The sequence below is a fragment of the Cynoglossus semilaevis genome, chromosome 18, assembly GCF_000523025.1.
Source record: "Cynoglossus semilaevis isolate Cse_v1.0 chromosome 18, Cse_v1.0, whole genome shotgun sequence".
Taxonomy (NCBI): Eukaryota; Metazoa; Chordata; class Actinopteri; order Pleuronectiformes; family Cynoglossidae; genus Cynoglossus; species Cynoglossus semilaevis.
In genome coordinates this window covers 1501848-1518465 of record NC_024324.1, presented here as the reverse complement: position 1 = coordinate 1518465, position 16618 = coordinate 1501848, and the positions used below count along the sequence as shown (strand labels likewise).

General features: G+C 44.2%; 3 protein-coding genes across 8 annotated transcripts in view; 1 reads left to right on the top strand and 2 right to left on the bottom strand.

Annotated features, from left to right (window-relative positions):
* The window catches only part of zgc:91910 (Zinc finger protein 706-like), a 32310-nt gene that overhangs the window by 12577 nt on the left and 3115 nt on the right, over window positions 1-16618 (top strand). The gene's annotated exons all lie outside the window — the stretch shown is intronic.
* hsd17b8 (hydroxysteroid (17-beta) dehydrogenase 8) lies at window positions 187-2433 on the bottom strand. Of its 4 annotated transcripts, none has more exons than XM_017041145.2 (9): window positions 2317-2433; window positions 1811-2013; window positions 1539-1655; window positions 1365-1460; window positions 1154-1239; window positions 970-1054; window positions 771-813; window positions 616-657; window positions 187-312 (listed from the first exon to the last, which is right to left on the bottom strand). In XM_017041145.2, exons 1-9 carry the CDS (start codon window positions 2360-2362, stop codon window positions 293-295), a joined length of 738 nt encoding a protein of 245 aa, XP_016896634.1. In that variant the 5' UTR covers window positions 2363-2433; the 3' UTR covers window positions 187-292. The 4 variants fall into 4 exon arrangements, with proteins under 4 accessions (XP_016896634.1, XP_008329219.1, XP_016896632.2 ...); XM_008330997.3 differs by having other exon boundaries at window positions 189-312; window positions 616-690; XM_017041143.2 differs by having other exon boundaries at window positions 252-312; window positions 616-690; window positions 1557-1655.
* Window positions 4053-12373, bottom strand: brd2a (bromodomain containing 2a). 2 transcript variants are annotated; one of them, XM_008330999.3, is made up of 12 exons: window positions 10363-12373; window positions 8248-8554; window positions 8036-8173; window positions 7715-7865; window positions 7426-7625; window positions 6803-7321; window positions 6534-6662; window positions 6243-6434; window positions 5874-6163; window positions 5391-5710; window positions 5179-5307; window positions 4053-5098 (listed from the first exon to the last, which is right to left on the bottom strand). In XM_008330999.3, the coding sequence occupies exons 1-12, from the start codon at window positions 10413-10415 to the stop codon at window positions 4974-4976; spliced, it is 2553 nt and encodes an 850-aa protein (XP_008329221.1). In that variant the 5' UTR covers window positions 10416-12373; the 3' UTR covers window positions 4053-4973. The 2 variants fall into 2 exon arrangements, with proteins under 2 accessions (XP_008329221.1, XP_008329220.1); XM_008330998.3 differs by having other exon boundaries at window positions 4053-5101; window positions 10363-12372.

Genomic DNA, 16618 nt, shown 5'->3' with positions numbered 1-16618 from the left:
TGATTTTTCAAATATTCAAATAAAATACTTTTTGGAGTTTAAATATTTTGAATATTTTGTGTTTTAAACTCCAAAAAGTATTTTATTTGAATATTTGAAAAATCACCCAAAACATGCCTTACTATAGCCTTACCATCGTGAAAAAATCCAAAAAAATAAAAAGTCCCCGAAATGCCTTAAAATGCAAGACTAGGTCCTAAAACATGCTGCCAGGTGAATATTTTGTGTTTTAAACTCCAAAAAGAATTTCGTTTGACTATTTGAAAAATCACCCAAAACATGCCTTGGTAGATCAGCCCATGAAGAGTCCACCTGAGGGTGAAATAATATCAGTTAGTTTGGTTCAAGACACACGGGGTTAAACTTAGTTAAAGGTCACGTGACCAATGTGAGTTTAAATAATCTGATCTTAATTTGAGTCTACGATGAGTCAGACGATATTCAAAGGTTTAAAGGGAATTAAGTCAAAGGTCAGGTTGAAGCGCTGGTTTTCTGCAGCGCCCCCTGTTGTTGAAAGGATGTCCACTGTGGCTCAGTTAAACATTGTGTTGACGTTTAAATTGCTGCGTCCCTGCGATAGGATTGGTTTACGGAGGTCGGGGTCGATGATGTCACCTGTGACTTCGATGCTCGCTCCTGTGACGTAACCAGAGTCATCTGAGGCCAGAAAGGCACAGACGTCGGCGACCTCTGGGGGGGTGACATCACATTTCATGAACTGATGATGTCATAAAAAAATGAAGTGATGAGGTTTTCATCTGTCGACTCACCTGCAGGACGACCCATTCTTCCCATCGGTACCAGGCTCTGCATCTGGAAACAGGGCGGGGGGGTCAGGGGTCAGGGGTCATAAATAAACAATTCTCACAGTAACTTCGTCTGAACTTCTGTCTTTGAGCTGAAACGACTTTTGTTTTCGTGGCTGCGGTCGCGTTAAAACACGTTTTCCATCTGAACGTCTGACTTCACCTTGGTCAGAACTTTCTCTGGAACTTTGTCCGTCATCGGAGTCGTTATGAATCCCGGCAGAACGCAGTTACAGCGGATCCCAAACCTGAACGACAGACAACAACAGACGCGTGTGTTAACGTTCTGTTTGGACGGTTCTGAGCGGTCCACATCTCCTCCTGGTTCTGGTCCAGGTTCTGCTCACCTGCTCAGCTCCTTGGCTGCGGTTCTGCTCAGACCTTGGACTCCAGCCTTGGAGGAGGCGTAGTTCACCTGCCCCAGGTTTCCCACCTGACGACACACAAACATGAAATGACACGGCGTCCTCTGAGGACAACTTCTCCACAGTAACCGTGGAACAACGTTTGAGCGACATCTTTATAAAAACACGGAGCGCGGACGCCGTGACTCCTCACCTTTCCTACGATGCTGCCCACGGTGATGATGGAGCCTTTGTTTGAGCCACAGGACACCAGAGCTTGAGCCACGGCCTGAGTGACCAGGAAGGAACCCTGGACCACAAAAACACAAAACCCAGGTGTTGAGTCCCGAGCGGCGACTCCCACGACTGGACAAACTCAGACGCCGACCTTCAGGTTGACCCTGACCACTGTGTCGAACTGCTCCTCCGACATGTTGAGCAGGAAGTCGTCCTGCGTGATGCCCGCGGCGTTGACGCACACTGACGGGGGCTGGAAGTAGCGACTCTGCAGGAGGAGACAGAGCTGTCCTGTCATTCCTGGAGACAATGCAAGGGGGCGCTGCTCCAAACTAACTTTAGCTGACTGTGGCCTAACCTGGTCAAACTGGTTTGTTCATCAACCAGAGTGAAACACACACACACACACACACACACACACACCTGTATACTGGTGATCAGCTTCGTCACACTCTCCTTTGAAGTAACGTCCACCACTGCTGTCATGTGACCTTGACCTCTTAGGTCACGCTGAAGACTTCCCAGCGTCTCATTGGCTGACTCCTCATTGATGTCAGCGACCACCACCGAGGCGCCCTCAGAGGCAAACCGCTGACACACGGCCCGTCCAATCCCGCTGCCTCCTCCTGGTTGGGGGGGGGGGCGTGTATAAATGTTCATCTTCTAATCTTTACGTTAATTACGTAAAGTAATTTGTTCACAACGAACATCAACAAATGTAAAGTGTCAACTTTTAAAACCGAACTAAAACCAGTTTAAATCCCGAGTGTAAACCCTAAACAGTTGTGAGAGTAGAAAACAAACACGTGGTTGTTACGTTTGAAAGTGTTTAATCGGTTAAAACCCGGTTAGCCGTACTTCAGCCTAAACGGAGTCTTATCAAAGTCGGACCGTGAAGCAGGACTGCGTTGATGTGGCTGTAAACTCACCGGTGACTAACGTGAGCCGTGACATCAGTCTGGTGGGCGCAGCCATGTTGGTTTCTGTCAGAGTTGGTGTCAGTCCCAGGTTTGTCCACTTAGTGGCGCAAAGTCACCAGAAATGTATTATACTGTTTTACATTGTACTTTTTGTGTGTGTGTGTGTGTGTGTTCGTGAGATTGAAATGTAAATCAACATTTTTAATCTGAAACATTATTTGTTTATTACGCATTTTATTGTAACAAATCCGATCAGAAAATAAGGTGTAATTCTGGGATGCATTAGCCGGAGTAGCTAGTAGTGGAGTCCTCATCCCAGTCACGAAATCAACAGAATGTTTTCGATTTTTCTCTCGTGAAGTATTTGACTACTTTATTAAACACTGGTCTAACATTTAACGTTGTGTTTGTGTGACGACGACCGTAATTCGTAAACATCTTACTTACCGTAGAGTGGTATATTGTTTTGTAAAATTCATATATTAAATCGCTGGTGCAGTTGCTTGGTGTGACCACACGGAGGCAGAGCTTAGAGCACGATGGCGTTGGTCGTTGTTAATAAGTTCCTGTGAAACAAGACGAGACGGTTGTGTCGTGTTTTACTGTTTCTTTCTACTTTGAAAGTTTCAAACCGGAACAGGAAGTGGTGACGAGCAAACTTAAGCCCTAGATTTATTTTGAAAGCAATTCCCGGTTCATTTGTGCTCCCCCGATGCACATAGGAAATGTATGTAATCATTTCCGGGAATTGCTTTCAAAAATAAACCTAGTAATAGGTTTAAATGACGCCTGACAATTAAATGACAAATCGAATTTATACAAGAATAAAGTCGGGAAACGTTGACGATTCGCACTGTTAGGTTACGAAAACGGGGAAATAACCATTTCAGGTGAACGCCACTCACGTTTAATGATTTATTATTATTTATTTATTTATTTCCCCGTGTCCTTCAGGGACTTAGTAAAAATAAAGTGCCATAAAATTCACGTTTTTGTCGTCAGTGACGATTCATATTTCTGCTAGTTTATAGAATTCTGCCTGACTATAAATGACTGTGTTTACATAAATATTCTATAACATGAAGGTGATGTAACTAAAAGTAACGAACTCTGTCGAAGAGTACAAAGATGTGGAGCTCGTACAGCGTTAGTGAAAAGACAAACGTCAACTTTATTTATGTACATTTGAAATGACAAAGAAGAAGTGACTGTGACAGACGGCCTGGAGTCGATGAAGAAACAGAAGAAAAAAAACTGAGATATTCACACGTCTACGCCCCCCCCCACCCTCCTCCTCACCATGATGCTCTGTGCACTTAAAATTTTTCACTACTTTCAACAAACTCTGTCTAAATAAATTAACATAAAACAATCCAACGTCAAACCACAGATTTTAAAAGAACAAACGCGTTTTCGAAGCGTCGAAGTCACGACTCATCTCTGTAGTTCCACCAGTGACCACAGACAGTGCAGTTTCACCAACGTTTTACCAAACTATTGTCATTTATCCTGAATTTCAAAAACACCGAACTAACTTGTCCAAGCAACACATTGATGTCGCCAACCACAGCGCCTCACCGTGGTGAGATAGCTATTCATCTTAAACTTTAAAGAGCAGTTTAAAAAAACGAAATTTAGTTTGTAGCTGTTGTGGCAAAAAAAAACCCAAATTCGGTTAAAGTAAAAATGAAATAAAAACAGAACGCGATCGTTTGCGTTGACGGAGGAGACGAGGTGGGTCTGGACACAGGTGAAGTGACAGGATGTTCCCTCACGATTTATTAACAATGATCACGAGGAAAACAACACAACAGAGATGAATGAAGAGTGTGTGTGTGTGTTCAGGTACAGATGTGTTACGTCATTTCCATCCTTTATGTAAAAATGTGATCTTTATGTAAAAATTTGCTTTACTTCCTTTACTCTTTGAAATTTGTGCTGACGCCCTCTTGTGGCCAACTGTTACTTTTACAGTCACCACTTTTTAATTTTTTTCACTAGTTGTAAAACCAAATCAGTTTTTGCTTAATTTTTTTAAACAGTTTAGTTGAAATGTCTGTTTTTGGTTTGACTGTTGATTTTTATCACGTGTTATCGCCCCCTAGTGGCTAACTGCTTCTCACACTGTTTAGACCATAGGTAGATGTGAAGGATTTGTTGGTGCCAAACACACACACATACTCATTCACACACATGAACTCCAGTTCCTCGTTCCCAGAATCAGGAACATTCGCTCCACAAAATGCTTCTTTATAAAAGAAAAGAATAGATTTATTTATTTACAGGTGTCCACCAGGTGTCTCTACATCACCGGGACAGGGAGCACAGCCAGGACAGGAAAACTTAAATCCAGAAGGTCAACAGGATTCTGCCTCAAGCACCTTTACTCCCCCCCCACCCCTCCCCCAGGCATATCACATGACACTGCCCTCTGTCTTCTGAAGGAGGCGGAGCATCCCTCACAGCCGCTGTACCAGAGAAGTGGGCGGGGCCTGATGACAAGTCATCCATCCGTGGATCTGGTCTGAGGTCAGTGCGTCCAGGACTGGATGGATGATCTTAGCCCAGGTCACAGACCACTTCCTTTCTAGGTCCTGGGGCCAGTTTGAGTCGGACCAGTTCTGCTTCTGTCGGTCGGTCTTGACCAGACTCCGGTCCAGAAGTTCTCAACCAGAGTCGGAGTCACTGGTATCCGAAGAAGAGGAGGAGGAAGATGAAGAGGAAGAGGCCGAGGAGGAGCTGCTGGCGCTGAGACGTGACGGCTGAGTGTGAGTCTCAGCAGCTGGTTTCTCTGCTGGAGGGAAAAAAAAAAAAGATTAGAAATGTTAACCCCTTGGTCACAGATCTGACTCTGACTCTGCTCTGACTCACGTTTGGTCTTCACGGGCTTCTTCCCAGAGTTGAGCTGACCACTGACGTCCATCAGCCGTCTCTCCAGCTCCAGCTGCTTCTCCAGAGCCAGCTCCTCCCTGGACTTCCCAGCACTGTTCTTGGTACTTGCTGTAACAGACAGAGAAGAGTGAGAACCTTCACCAGGTCACACCTGCCGTGTCGTCGTGCCACTGTGCCACCGTGTCACTCACTGTAAGGCTTTCTGGGCTTTTTCCGCAGACACGTCATGACGTATCTTTCCAGCTCGCGCAGCGTGGACGGCTTCAAGGTCTCGAAGTCGATCTCTATCTCCTCTGGGTTGGTGTCTCTGAGCGAGGGCTCACGTGATTGGATGATGTAGACGACGCGGCCCAGCTTCTCCCCGGGCAGCTTGTTGATGTCCAGGCTGAGCTGACGCTTCTCGTCGTAGGACATGGGCGCCGTCTCCTCCTCTTCCTCAGAGTCGAAGTGGCCGACGACCAGACTGTGGTCAGGAACCGGAGCGCTGAAAATCATACTGGGCTTTTTGGTTCTGGAGCAGAGGTGAAAAAGACAAAGGTTCAGTTTGTGGAGAATCAGACCGTTCTGTTCTGTTCTGATGACTCGACTAAAGAAACATCAAAACATTTTCTCTCAGATTCTGCAGCAAACTGCGTTAACAGTCCCAACAACTTCCACTGGGTGGCAGCACTCACTTGCTCTTGTTTTTCTTGCTGGGCGCCTTCTTCACTGGATTGACGGGAGCGCCCACTGCTGGCCGGCTGCTCTTGGTCTTTGGGGTCTTGATGACCTTGGGGGTCTTGACAGGTTTGGGGGGGGGCAGCAGATCCTCCTCCATCCGAAGGTGCTTCTCCTTTTCCTTCTCCTTTTCCTTCTCCTTCTCCACCTTCTTCTTCTTCTTCTTGTCCTTCTTCTCCTTCTTCTTCTTGGGTTTGATGATGGGGCCCTGGGAGAGCGCCGTCAGCTGCTCGTGCACAGCCTTCAGCTGCAGAGACAGACCAGAGTGAGAGCGGAGTCGAGGAGCGCCCCCTGTCTGGACCCTGAGTCTGGGTCAGAGAACAAACCTGTTCCTGCAGTTCTGCCAGTCGGTTGGCCCGCTCCTCCTCAGAGTCGGAGCTGCGGCTGCTGTCGCTGTCCTCGCTCTCACTGCTGAGCTCGCTCTCCGAGGAGGACGATGAGGAGGAAGACGACGAGGAGGAGCTGGGCGGGGCCGGAGGCTCGTCTGGCATCTTTGCAAAGCAAAACTCGAAGACATCCTGAGACGGAAGGAGTGAAAAGGACAGAGTTTTAGGACAAAGAGACGTGAAACAGTGGAGCAAGGACTAGAAAAAAAGGATTTAAAAATAAATAAATACCTGGAGTTTTCGTGCCATGGAAACGACATCGTGATCTGGAGGGTTGTACTTGTAGCAGTTGGAGAACATCAGTCTGACGTCAGCAGAGAACTGCTGGGCCTCACGGTACTCTCTGCTGTCCATCTTTCTCTGAGGAGGAGAGAACGTCACAATCTGAACACACCGACAAAAGTCTGAGACTAGGATCACACTGGGACTACAGCTACACTGGGGGGGCTGAACCGACTTCTGACCACAGCGCTGACAGACGGCATTCGTCCTCCACCCACCTTGATGGTGCTGAGGTCCATGGGCTGCTTGATGATGTCGTGGTAGTCGTGGAGACCAAGTGTGGTGGCGTCCACGGGTTTGTAGAAGGGCCAGGCGTACGCGGCGTGTTTCTTGGACAGCAGCTCCTTCAGCACGCTGCTGCAGTAACGCAGCTGGGGGCTCAGCTTACTGCGGCGCACCGGCGTGGGGAGCATGGTGTCCGGCAGGTCCTTCTTCGGGGGCTTAATGGGACGGCCGCTCACCCCCCTCCTGCTATTCGCCGTCGCCTTGGTCTCCATCATGACCCCCCCACGGCCCACGCCCATCCCAATATCCATCCCCAGTCCGAGGCCAAGACCCAGTCCCTGGTTCAGAGGGAGGCCGGAGCCGTGGTCCATGCCGAGGGAGGTCAATGTGAGCGGGGAGTTCCGGCCGTCACCCAGCCCCAGGCTGATGCCGCTGACCCCCATGGTGTTCATGATGGGCATGGCCACTGTGGTGGGGGTGGTGGTGTCAGCCTTTCTCTTCACACCTTTTTTCTGCGATGGACAGACCAGAGTACATGTTTATATATGTTTATATATATTTATACCAGAGAATATATTTGAAAGGTTAATACAGTACATCTGGTTTTGGTCTTTACCTTAGCAGTGGGCTGGGTGGGGGGCAGACCGGTGATGGTCGGGAGGTTGTGCGCAGGAGGAAGCAGGGTGTGTAGACTCTTGCTGATGAGAGTTTGTGGGGGGGTGGAGACGATGGAGTCGGGGGTTTCTGGAGTGGGAGGCGAGTATGCTGACTGGGAGACGGCAGGAACCTGGTGGGCTGTGGTCACTCCCCCAGAGACTGCCCCACACAAAACAAGTCAGTCTTACCACTGATACGTAGACAACAAGTCTGCACCTGGTACACTGCTGACCTGGTGCCTTGCTCACCTGCACTCCCTCGGCCTTTTCGACCGGTCTTGGTGGGTTTACTCCGCAGGGGCGGGGGGGAGAGCTCCAGCTCCTCTTGTGGCATCTGAGCCACTTTCTGCAGGAAGGCTTTCTCCAAGGACTGAGCCATGAGGACGATGTCATCTGTGGGCTACAGGGCAGAGGTCAGAGGTCAGGGCTGGGGACAGCAGGCAAAACAATCTTGTCGATAATATATATATATATATATATATTATATCTTGGCCAAACAACAGTGCCCCAAGTGGTCCTTGTGTGAACTTTTTTTTAACTCTCTCTGACACAGCACCAGTCGTTTCTTACCTTGTTGTAAATGTAGCAGTTGGTGAACATGGTGTTGAAGTCCTGCATGCACTCGCTGGCCGTGCGGTAGTAGTTGTTCTCCAGTCTCTTCTTTATCGTCCCCATGTCCATTGGGGTTTTGATGATTTTGTGATAGTCCTGCAGGGAGACAGAGACAGCGTTAAGTGTCAGTCCCCGCCGTGTGTCCCCGCCCACCACTGCTGGCTTCTTACAGGCAGGTTGAGCTTCGCTGCGTCCACGGGTTCGTGGAAGGGCCAGGCGAAGTGGTGCCTCCACAGGGACTTGAGGAGGACCTTCTGTAGGAACTGAAGTTGATTCGTCATCCTCCACTGGCGGGTGGGGTCTTTCACCGGGGGCTGCGGGGGTCCCGTGGGGGTGATGTGGCTGACGGGGGGCATGCCTGGACTCTCAAAGCCTTCGTAGAGCAGGGACGGCTTTCGAATGCGTTTTCCGGCCATGCTGGAGTTCTGGTCCATCGCTGACACGCCCATTATACTAATGTCAACTCCAATGAGAGAGCTGCACAGAGCAACAGTGAACAGGTGACCACTTTTATCCCAGCAGACACAGAAAGGACTGTCATTGTTGAAGGAATAAAACTTCACGTTTTAGGAAATAAATAGTTATTGAAATAAACAACAAAACAGGGCAGACTGCTACAAACACAGTCACAGGTTAATGATGTCATCAGTCTGTCAGATGGAAATCATGACAACGCGTTCCTACAATCCGACACTAGTAGGCGAGAACCAAAAAACCTCCTCTGACCCTCGTAAAAACCCTGTGAAGGGACCACAGCCCTATCTTGACTCCTCTGTTCTCCTCCTGCACCGGAGCTAACTCACAGCTGAGAGGACAGCCCTCCATCCACTTCCTCCTGTCTCTAAGTCAGATGACAACTCCACCCACATCCCCCAGGCTCATGGGCGGAGCTTATGTTGCCTTGTTACAGTAATCTTATATCTATAAAATGAATAATATCATATCAGAAATCCTGGATTTTTTTTTACTTTTTCCACAGAAAATGTCTCAAACCTGAACAACAGAAATCCTGACGTTAAAAATGTAATTATTACTATGACGTGTAATTAAACGTGTAACGTTGCTTTACTATTGGACCAAATAATGTAAAGGTTCACCATGACAACACCCAGAGTACTGCAGGTGTTGACTGATCAACTGTTTGTCCAGAACACACACTCATGTGGGGAAACAGTTCATTTATGAATTAATTGTGGACCTGAGACGACCTGACTTACCTTTCTCTTTGACAGATGTGTCTTTATTTACTGTAACTCACATCCATTCAATTATAACTTTCTGTTTATCACGTTCACCTTACGTTTAGATCAAATGGTCAGAAACATGTTAAATTATCAGTGGGTATTTTTATAATGAAAGTACTAGAGACACACTGCAGTTAAGAGTGGTAAACATTGTTTGTATTGAGAGTTTAATTAACACATATCTGTGTACAAAAAGTAAAACAAACACTGAATGATACAACTGTGGAAAACGATATGAGAGTTAGTGTACTTTATTGTTTAAGAAAATGGAGGAAAATGTCCATGTACATTACAATTAACGACTAACAACGTTAGAAATAAATATGACAACAATCTGTGCTACAGTCATTACATTCAGTCAGTAGGGTATGGGCCATGGCCCTGCTAGTTGTTCCATGTGACACTGAGAACTGTAACCAGGCAACTGAGCCAAACACCCGCCACGCGCTGAGAACCCAACAGGAGCCACAACAACAAACTATCCTTCCGTTATACAAACACACACATTCATGACGACACAACGATGCGTTTGCGGCCCGTTTGGCTAATAAACAACTCAATAGAGAGTGATTTCCTTTTACCGGCAATGACACCGCTTAACAAAATTTTAAAAAATGGCCATAAATCTGGATGCGTCTTCTCCCACCACAGAAGAACCGTATATGTTAGTTCATACAGCCGCCAGAGGCGAAACATAAGCGGCAGTTCATTGTACGATGCGTGATGCTAATGCTAACACTGCTAATACCAACAACCAGCGGGAGAGAGCGACCAGAGCGGCTGAGGCACCGCGAAGATGGCGCAAAACGGCCACAGCCGCCAGTAGCTCGGCACAATAGCCGCTGCCTTGTTAAATATTATGTATTCCAATGTTATCAAAGGATAAACTTCTCCTGGTGGAAACTTGTTAATCCGTAATCCACTTCAAATACGGGAAAGATATTTTACGCGAGGACATTCGGGGGAAAAAAGATAATTCACACTTTTTTGATAAATATTCCCTTTCGCGTAAAGGTGAGAGTCAATTTTACCGGTAGATACCTGTCAAGGGGTGGGTTAACGGCCATTTCCATCAGGATGGAACCGGATTGCATTTAGAGTTTAGACCCAGACCGGGATCCGTCTCTGGTCTTCGGGCTCGCTGTTCACCTCCTCAACAAGAACCCCTTCCTTCGCCTCGCTGAAATGGCGACGCAGCGGATACACCCGTCATTTTATAGACAGACTGTTTGCTTTATTGGAGGAACGCCTTGCAAAGTGCACGCCCATTCGGCTTCTATTGGGTGCTCCGAAGGTCAATCAAACTCACCACGCCCCTGAAACGGACAGTGGCAGGGAAAGCCTCTCGGCCCGACCTATTTGCAAGCATCGCCTGTCTGTCAAGCTAAACGAGCGACGCTATTGGTCCAGTCGCTGCGACACAAAGGATACGTTACTGTCTGCAAAGAGCTCATTCGACAGTTTCCAAAATGAAAGGGAACCGCAAGTCCCTCCCCTTCTCATGTTACAATACGTAAACGTGTGCAAAGCAAAGTCATCGATAGGTTGAAGAAGTCGAAACGCGGGCTTCCACATCGAACAACAACAATCTGATTGGTCTTGCCTCAGATCACGCGCAGCCCACGAACTCTCCTCTAACCAGAATATCCGCATTTCTTTCTGAACAACAGGGTTAGGTCGCCATCTTTAGATCCCATGAAAATAACAACTGCTGTCGAAATAAGTGTAAAGACCACGTCAGATGTAAAGAAATAGCGATTAGTTAAGATAACCACAACTTTTGACGAAAACTAGGACATTTAATCCGATTTCACTAATGAGTTATATACGCATATCTCACAAAATAACACAATTGAACAAAAATAAAGCGTTAGAAGAAACTGAACACTCGGCAGCTGGGTAGTGGACTACAGTACTAACCCTTTTGAAACGAAGTCGTCTTAGATCAACCTCACGGACTCCACAAGTGACAGCATTTTTACCGATGACTGCAGTCAAACAGCTAGTTTGTCGAAGTCCATACACACGAGGCAGCGACGTCAAAAACCGATTAAGGCGGAAATAACTTTGATTTTAACAGACGTCAGTTCATGATCCAACCTCGCACTAAATATCTGTGGTTGATCGTAATCCATTGATTGACAATTTCTCACAATTACTGTAAATAAATGTCACGGCAACTGGTTCATACGGTGAAAGGAAAGCAAAACAACCAGATAAACCCAACAAACACGTTGGTAGACAAAGGGGTTACCTAATCACAGGCGCCCATCCCCCACACCGAAGTTAACGCTCTGCAATGTCACTCAGTGGAACAACCGAACAAACAACTCGACCATTTACAGTACAACATGTTAAAACACACAGAGAGAGAAACAACATAAGTGTGACGTCGTTGAAAAAGTTTCAACTTTTAACCAAAAGTGAAAAAAACCTGTAAAAACATTTAAATTTCTAAATGAAAAATACAAAAAGGTAAATTCCAAAAAGTGTGGCTGTTTTTTTTCTTCGAATAATCTTCTTGTCTTTCACCTCGATGCTCTTTGAGCACCAATTTCCCTCCAACATGTCCGCCTTCTTTCCCAATTCATGCGCGCAGTGGGGGAGGGGAGTCATGTGACTAAATTCCGCCCAAAAAGTGCTTCTCCATCATTCTCCAACTACGTCGCATTTCACGGTGTCACCAAATATATCGTGGTTAATTACGGTAGCCGTCATCTTGTTCTGACGATGTGGTTTGGGCGCATTTTAAGACCGGATTTGTAGAAAAAGTCAGAAAAATATCCGAACAAAGAGTAAAGCGTCCGCGTCCCCCGTTGCTGCGGTTGGCCAGTCGGCGTCACGTGACCAATACTATTTCTGGCATTTCTTTTCTGTCTTCAGTCTTCTTCTCTTCAAACTAACGTTTAAACGCAGCGTTAACCCTCAGGTCCTCAGATGACGTGTTTAAATTCTATTCCCGTTTGTCTCCATTCACACAGAACCACGGTGACCGCAGTCCAACTCAATCCTCAATCTTTTTTTATCGCAGTATTTGCGCGTGCGCAGTTTGGGAGAGGCGACGCAGCCGATCCCGGAACGTTATGATGGTCCACTTCGGGTGGGGGCGGGGAGGATGAGGGGCGCGTGTATTTGCTCAGTCATTCTTGTATTTGAACCGTAGTGAAACACGTCACGGTTCGAGTCCTCTTGTCTACAGTGTTGTGCAGTTGTTACAGGACACACACCGTGAAATAACGTGACATTAAACCGTGGATTATAACCATTTCAAAATCATCTGCTCATTTATTGGCGTTTAAAGGTCCGACCTGTAGAAATAGATGACGTCAGCTGTCACGGTAGGACCGTTTGACCGACTGTAGTATCTGCCACTTGCTTGGCTTAGTGTTCGTGCATAACATTTGACTGTTGTTAGCTCGACGGTGATCATTCTTGAAGCTGGTTTTTATCTTAGCATGTTCACTGTTCAGTCTTTTTGGTGACTTTTGGTCCAGGTTTGTGCTCCAGGTCGCTCCCACCATCACTGTCACTAACATTTCTCTCATTAAACTAACGCAAATCACAAGGAGTGGGAGACCGAGAGAGGGTTGAAGAATGTGGAGAAGTGTTGATGAACTCGACGGCTGGTGGAGGAGGACCGGAAACAGGAAGTTATAGAAGTGGGTGACATTGTGACGACCACAAGGAACAAGACAGAGTCTGAAGACAGAGGCTCCATGTGGAGGAGAGGGAGAACTGAGGGGAGGGGTCAGTGGATGACATCAGAGTCAGGCTCCTGTGAGTCATCGTCACCCCCCACTCCTCCAACCCACCCTCCTCAATGATCCACGGCCGAACACATCGACTCTGGTAAATCTCAGATTATGACCTAATCCCGCTGGAGTGGATTTGGTTACGGCGTGTTTTCATCCTCCAGACTCTGGTCCCTCTGCTGTGAGACGCAGTTATCTAACGTCTTGTATACCTTGAAGTATTGTTAGCCGTCGTCAAATACGCGTGTACTCACTTAAAACACTGCGTTAGCTAATGCTTCGGTTTGTGCTACCACTATACTAACCTTTAGTCGCGTTTCAGTAAAAAGATTAGCTAATGCTTCGGTTTGTGCTACCATTATACTAACCTTTAGTCACGTTTCAGTAAAAAGAATATTTGGCTTCATATTTGTTGGCGTAAAGGTTAAAATAAAGCCCTTTTACTGAGATGTAAAGACTAAAATATGAAGATTCAGTGAAAGGCGACGACCGCACGTCACACAGCAGCAATTAGTTGTAGGATGTCGCCACCTGCTGGCCATTATAAAAAATAAATGCCGCACTAAACTGCAAAAATAACTAATAATAATACTTATAATAATAATAATATTTGTTATTATGATTATTATTCATAATGAAGTTAATTTACACAACGGAATAAAACACTTTCTTTGATTGACTTTGACTTGACTTTCTTTGAACTTGTGTAAAATGTGCTTGTTATTGTAAAATGTCTAACTGTGTTTTCATGTTCCAGTTCGGTCCAGTTCGTGACACATTAAATAAAACTAAAACAAAACATTTCACGACGACAAAAGTGAAACTAACAAATTGTTGTCGTTGTGTTGCTGGATCTGAAACAACATTTTTCTGGACTCAGGGACATATTATTTGTTTGCTCCGACTTCATTTCTTGTCAGTATTGTGTAGTTTGTCAGACTGGGCTGAAATGAACATTTTTTGTTTGTTTCAACTCGTACTTTTCACAAACGTGTGTGAAATAAAAACATAAAACAGAACAGAGAATTAGAGCAGAATATTCACCAAACATTTAGGAGGAAACATTTTCAATTAAAATTTAAAACTAAACTCCTGTTCAACATTTTTAGAAATATTTTATAGGATTATTAAAACTAAACTCCTGTTCAACATTTTTTAAAATATTTTATAGGATTATAACTTGTTTGCCTCTGTCTCTGAAGAGTTCACTCTGAATTCTAACTGATATTTTTACATCATATTTACGCACAAGTTAAAATGACCAACACTCTGACATCTGTGTGTGTGTGTGTGTCCACAGCTGTGAGCAGCTCTGAGGAGCAGCAGCTCAAAGGTGACCCTGAAGAAACACAACTCCTGGAAATGTCTGAAAACCAACCAACATGATCTGATCATGTGTGAGATGAGTGTGAGCTTCAATGTAGATAAATATCTTCAACTTTGCTTCTGAAGAAAGCTGCAGAATTCACTGTAAATATATGAAGGTCTGACCAGTAACCATTAAACCAGTGTATTAACGAAGGTTAATCTCAACGACAGCAAAGAGTCTATAAAACAAGGCAGTTGTTTGAAACGTAGCTCAGATGCAGTTACGTGTTACCAAAAAAAGACAAAAACTAATAATGTGAATTTAAAAATATATATAAAATGAAAATCTAACTGAGTTAGCCAATGTTGACAGTAGCTCGAAGTGATCCATAAACTGTAACAGACGTAAAAATAATCCAGAAACAGGTCAAGTTCACACGGAAAGGCATTTTAACTCACTGGATAAAAAATAATTAGACACCTTATCTCGTAATTACGACATCGTTTCTCATAATTAATAGAAAATAACAATCATGACATCCTAATTACGACATAAGGTGTCTATTTTTTCTGTCCGTTGAATACAATGTGCCTCAAATTCACAAATGCATATTTGATTAAGTTAACCACGAATATGTTTCGTTAAATGTCGCTGGTACGACATTGAAATGTTTAATAGTATCTGACGTTACGGACATTAACCCGGAAGTATAACAAACAGTGATGTCATGTGAGCGCTCTTAAAGGCACAGTGTATCTTTAACTTCTGCCCAAACAAGACGAACTTTGATGAATACCGTTCACACTAATTAATATTAAAGTAATTGTTTTATTTGATATTGTGGGTAGTTTTTTTTAATGGTGTGTTTTTACTTGCTGCGTTCAGGGACCGTGTTGAGAATCAGCTTTGTTTACTTCAAATTAAACAGCGATCTTTAAAATACTTATTACGTGACAGGTTGATAAAATGGTTGTCTTACTTTTGTACTTCTACAACACTGTTATTAAATCCTCGCTCTTTTGTCAAACACCTGTAGTTCTTCGTGTCGTGTTGAGAGTTCCTTCAAACACCAAGAAACCCTAGAGGTCACCAAGAACTGAGTATAATTGATTATTAGTCTGAACAGTGTTTTTTTTTTTTTTTTTGTTCTTTAGTGAGTACTACTGTGACTCAATGTGATTGTTCATGATAAAACCTCGAACTAAACGAGTAAATAAACAAACACATTTGGAGAAGTACTTAAAAATGAACGGATGTAGGTTTGATGTTCAGTTCATGGTGAGTTGTATTTTTATAAATGTATTTGTTTTGAGGTCGGTTGTTGTTGTATCAAATCTACTCATAAAAAATAAATGAAAAATATAGTTTTTATTTAAGCTAATTTACAGAGAATAACACCTTAAAACAAAATTTATGGTAAATTTATTCAATATATTTCTAAAAACAAACCAGTTACAAATATAACTTGAATTTCTTTTAATCGATGACATTAGTCAAATAATTCAATAATATAACCAGGTGGAAACAACCAATTTTTTTCATTTTGTTGTTTATACTCCTAAAAACACTCAACACAACAAGGATACTTTTCTAAAACAGTTGTGAAAATAAAACAGGTTTGTGGCACGGGGAGTTTGGGGACACCTGCTGTTCACTCTGTGCAACTACAGCTTGTGTATCAAACTTGTCAAATAGAAGTGTAGTGAATCAAAGAGAAAGGTAAAAACAGTTCGTGAGGTTCATGAAGAAGAACTCCAGAGATCTGAACATCAACAGTGGAGTTTAATGTCTCTTCTTTAAACAGTCTGGAGTCAAAACAACACAAGTCAAGTTAACTAATTAACTAACTAACTAAACTGTTAAAGAGAGTGGAGTCTCCTCTGATATCTGAGCTCAACAGGATTCTGATGATTTCACTCTCAGTATCAAATATTAAAGGTTCACTGTTATAGATTTGACTCAGTGAAATGTTATGGTCTGTCAAACATCAGTATGTTTTTATTGATAAACTGTAAAAGTCAAACACCAGCTTTTATGTTGACTTTATAACCTTTAAAACAGGTTTCTCTCTTCTAATTTAATAATTACTAAAACGTAGCTCTTTCTACGTTTGTTTAAAAACATGTTTATATTTTTAATAATGATAATATCTCAGAGAATATGACAATATATGTTGGTTTGTTCTTATTTACTTTCACTTTCTCCTCTCCACAACCTGTTTCACTCAGATTCACCC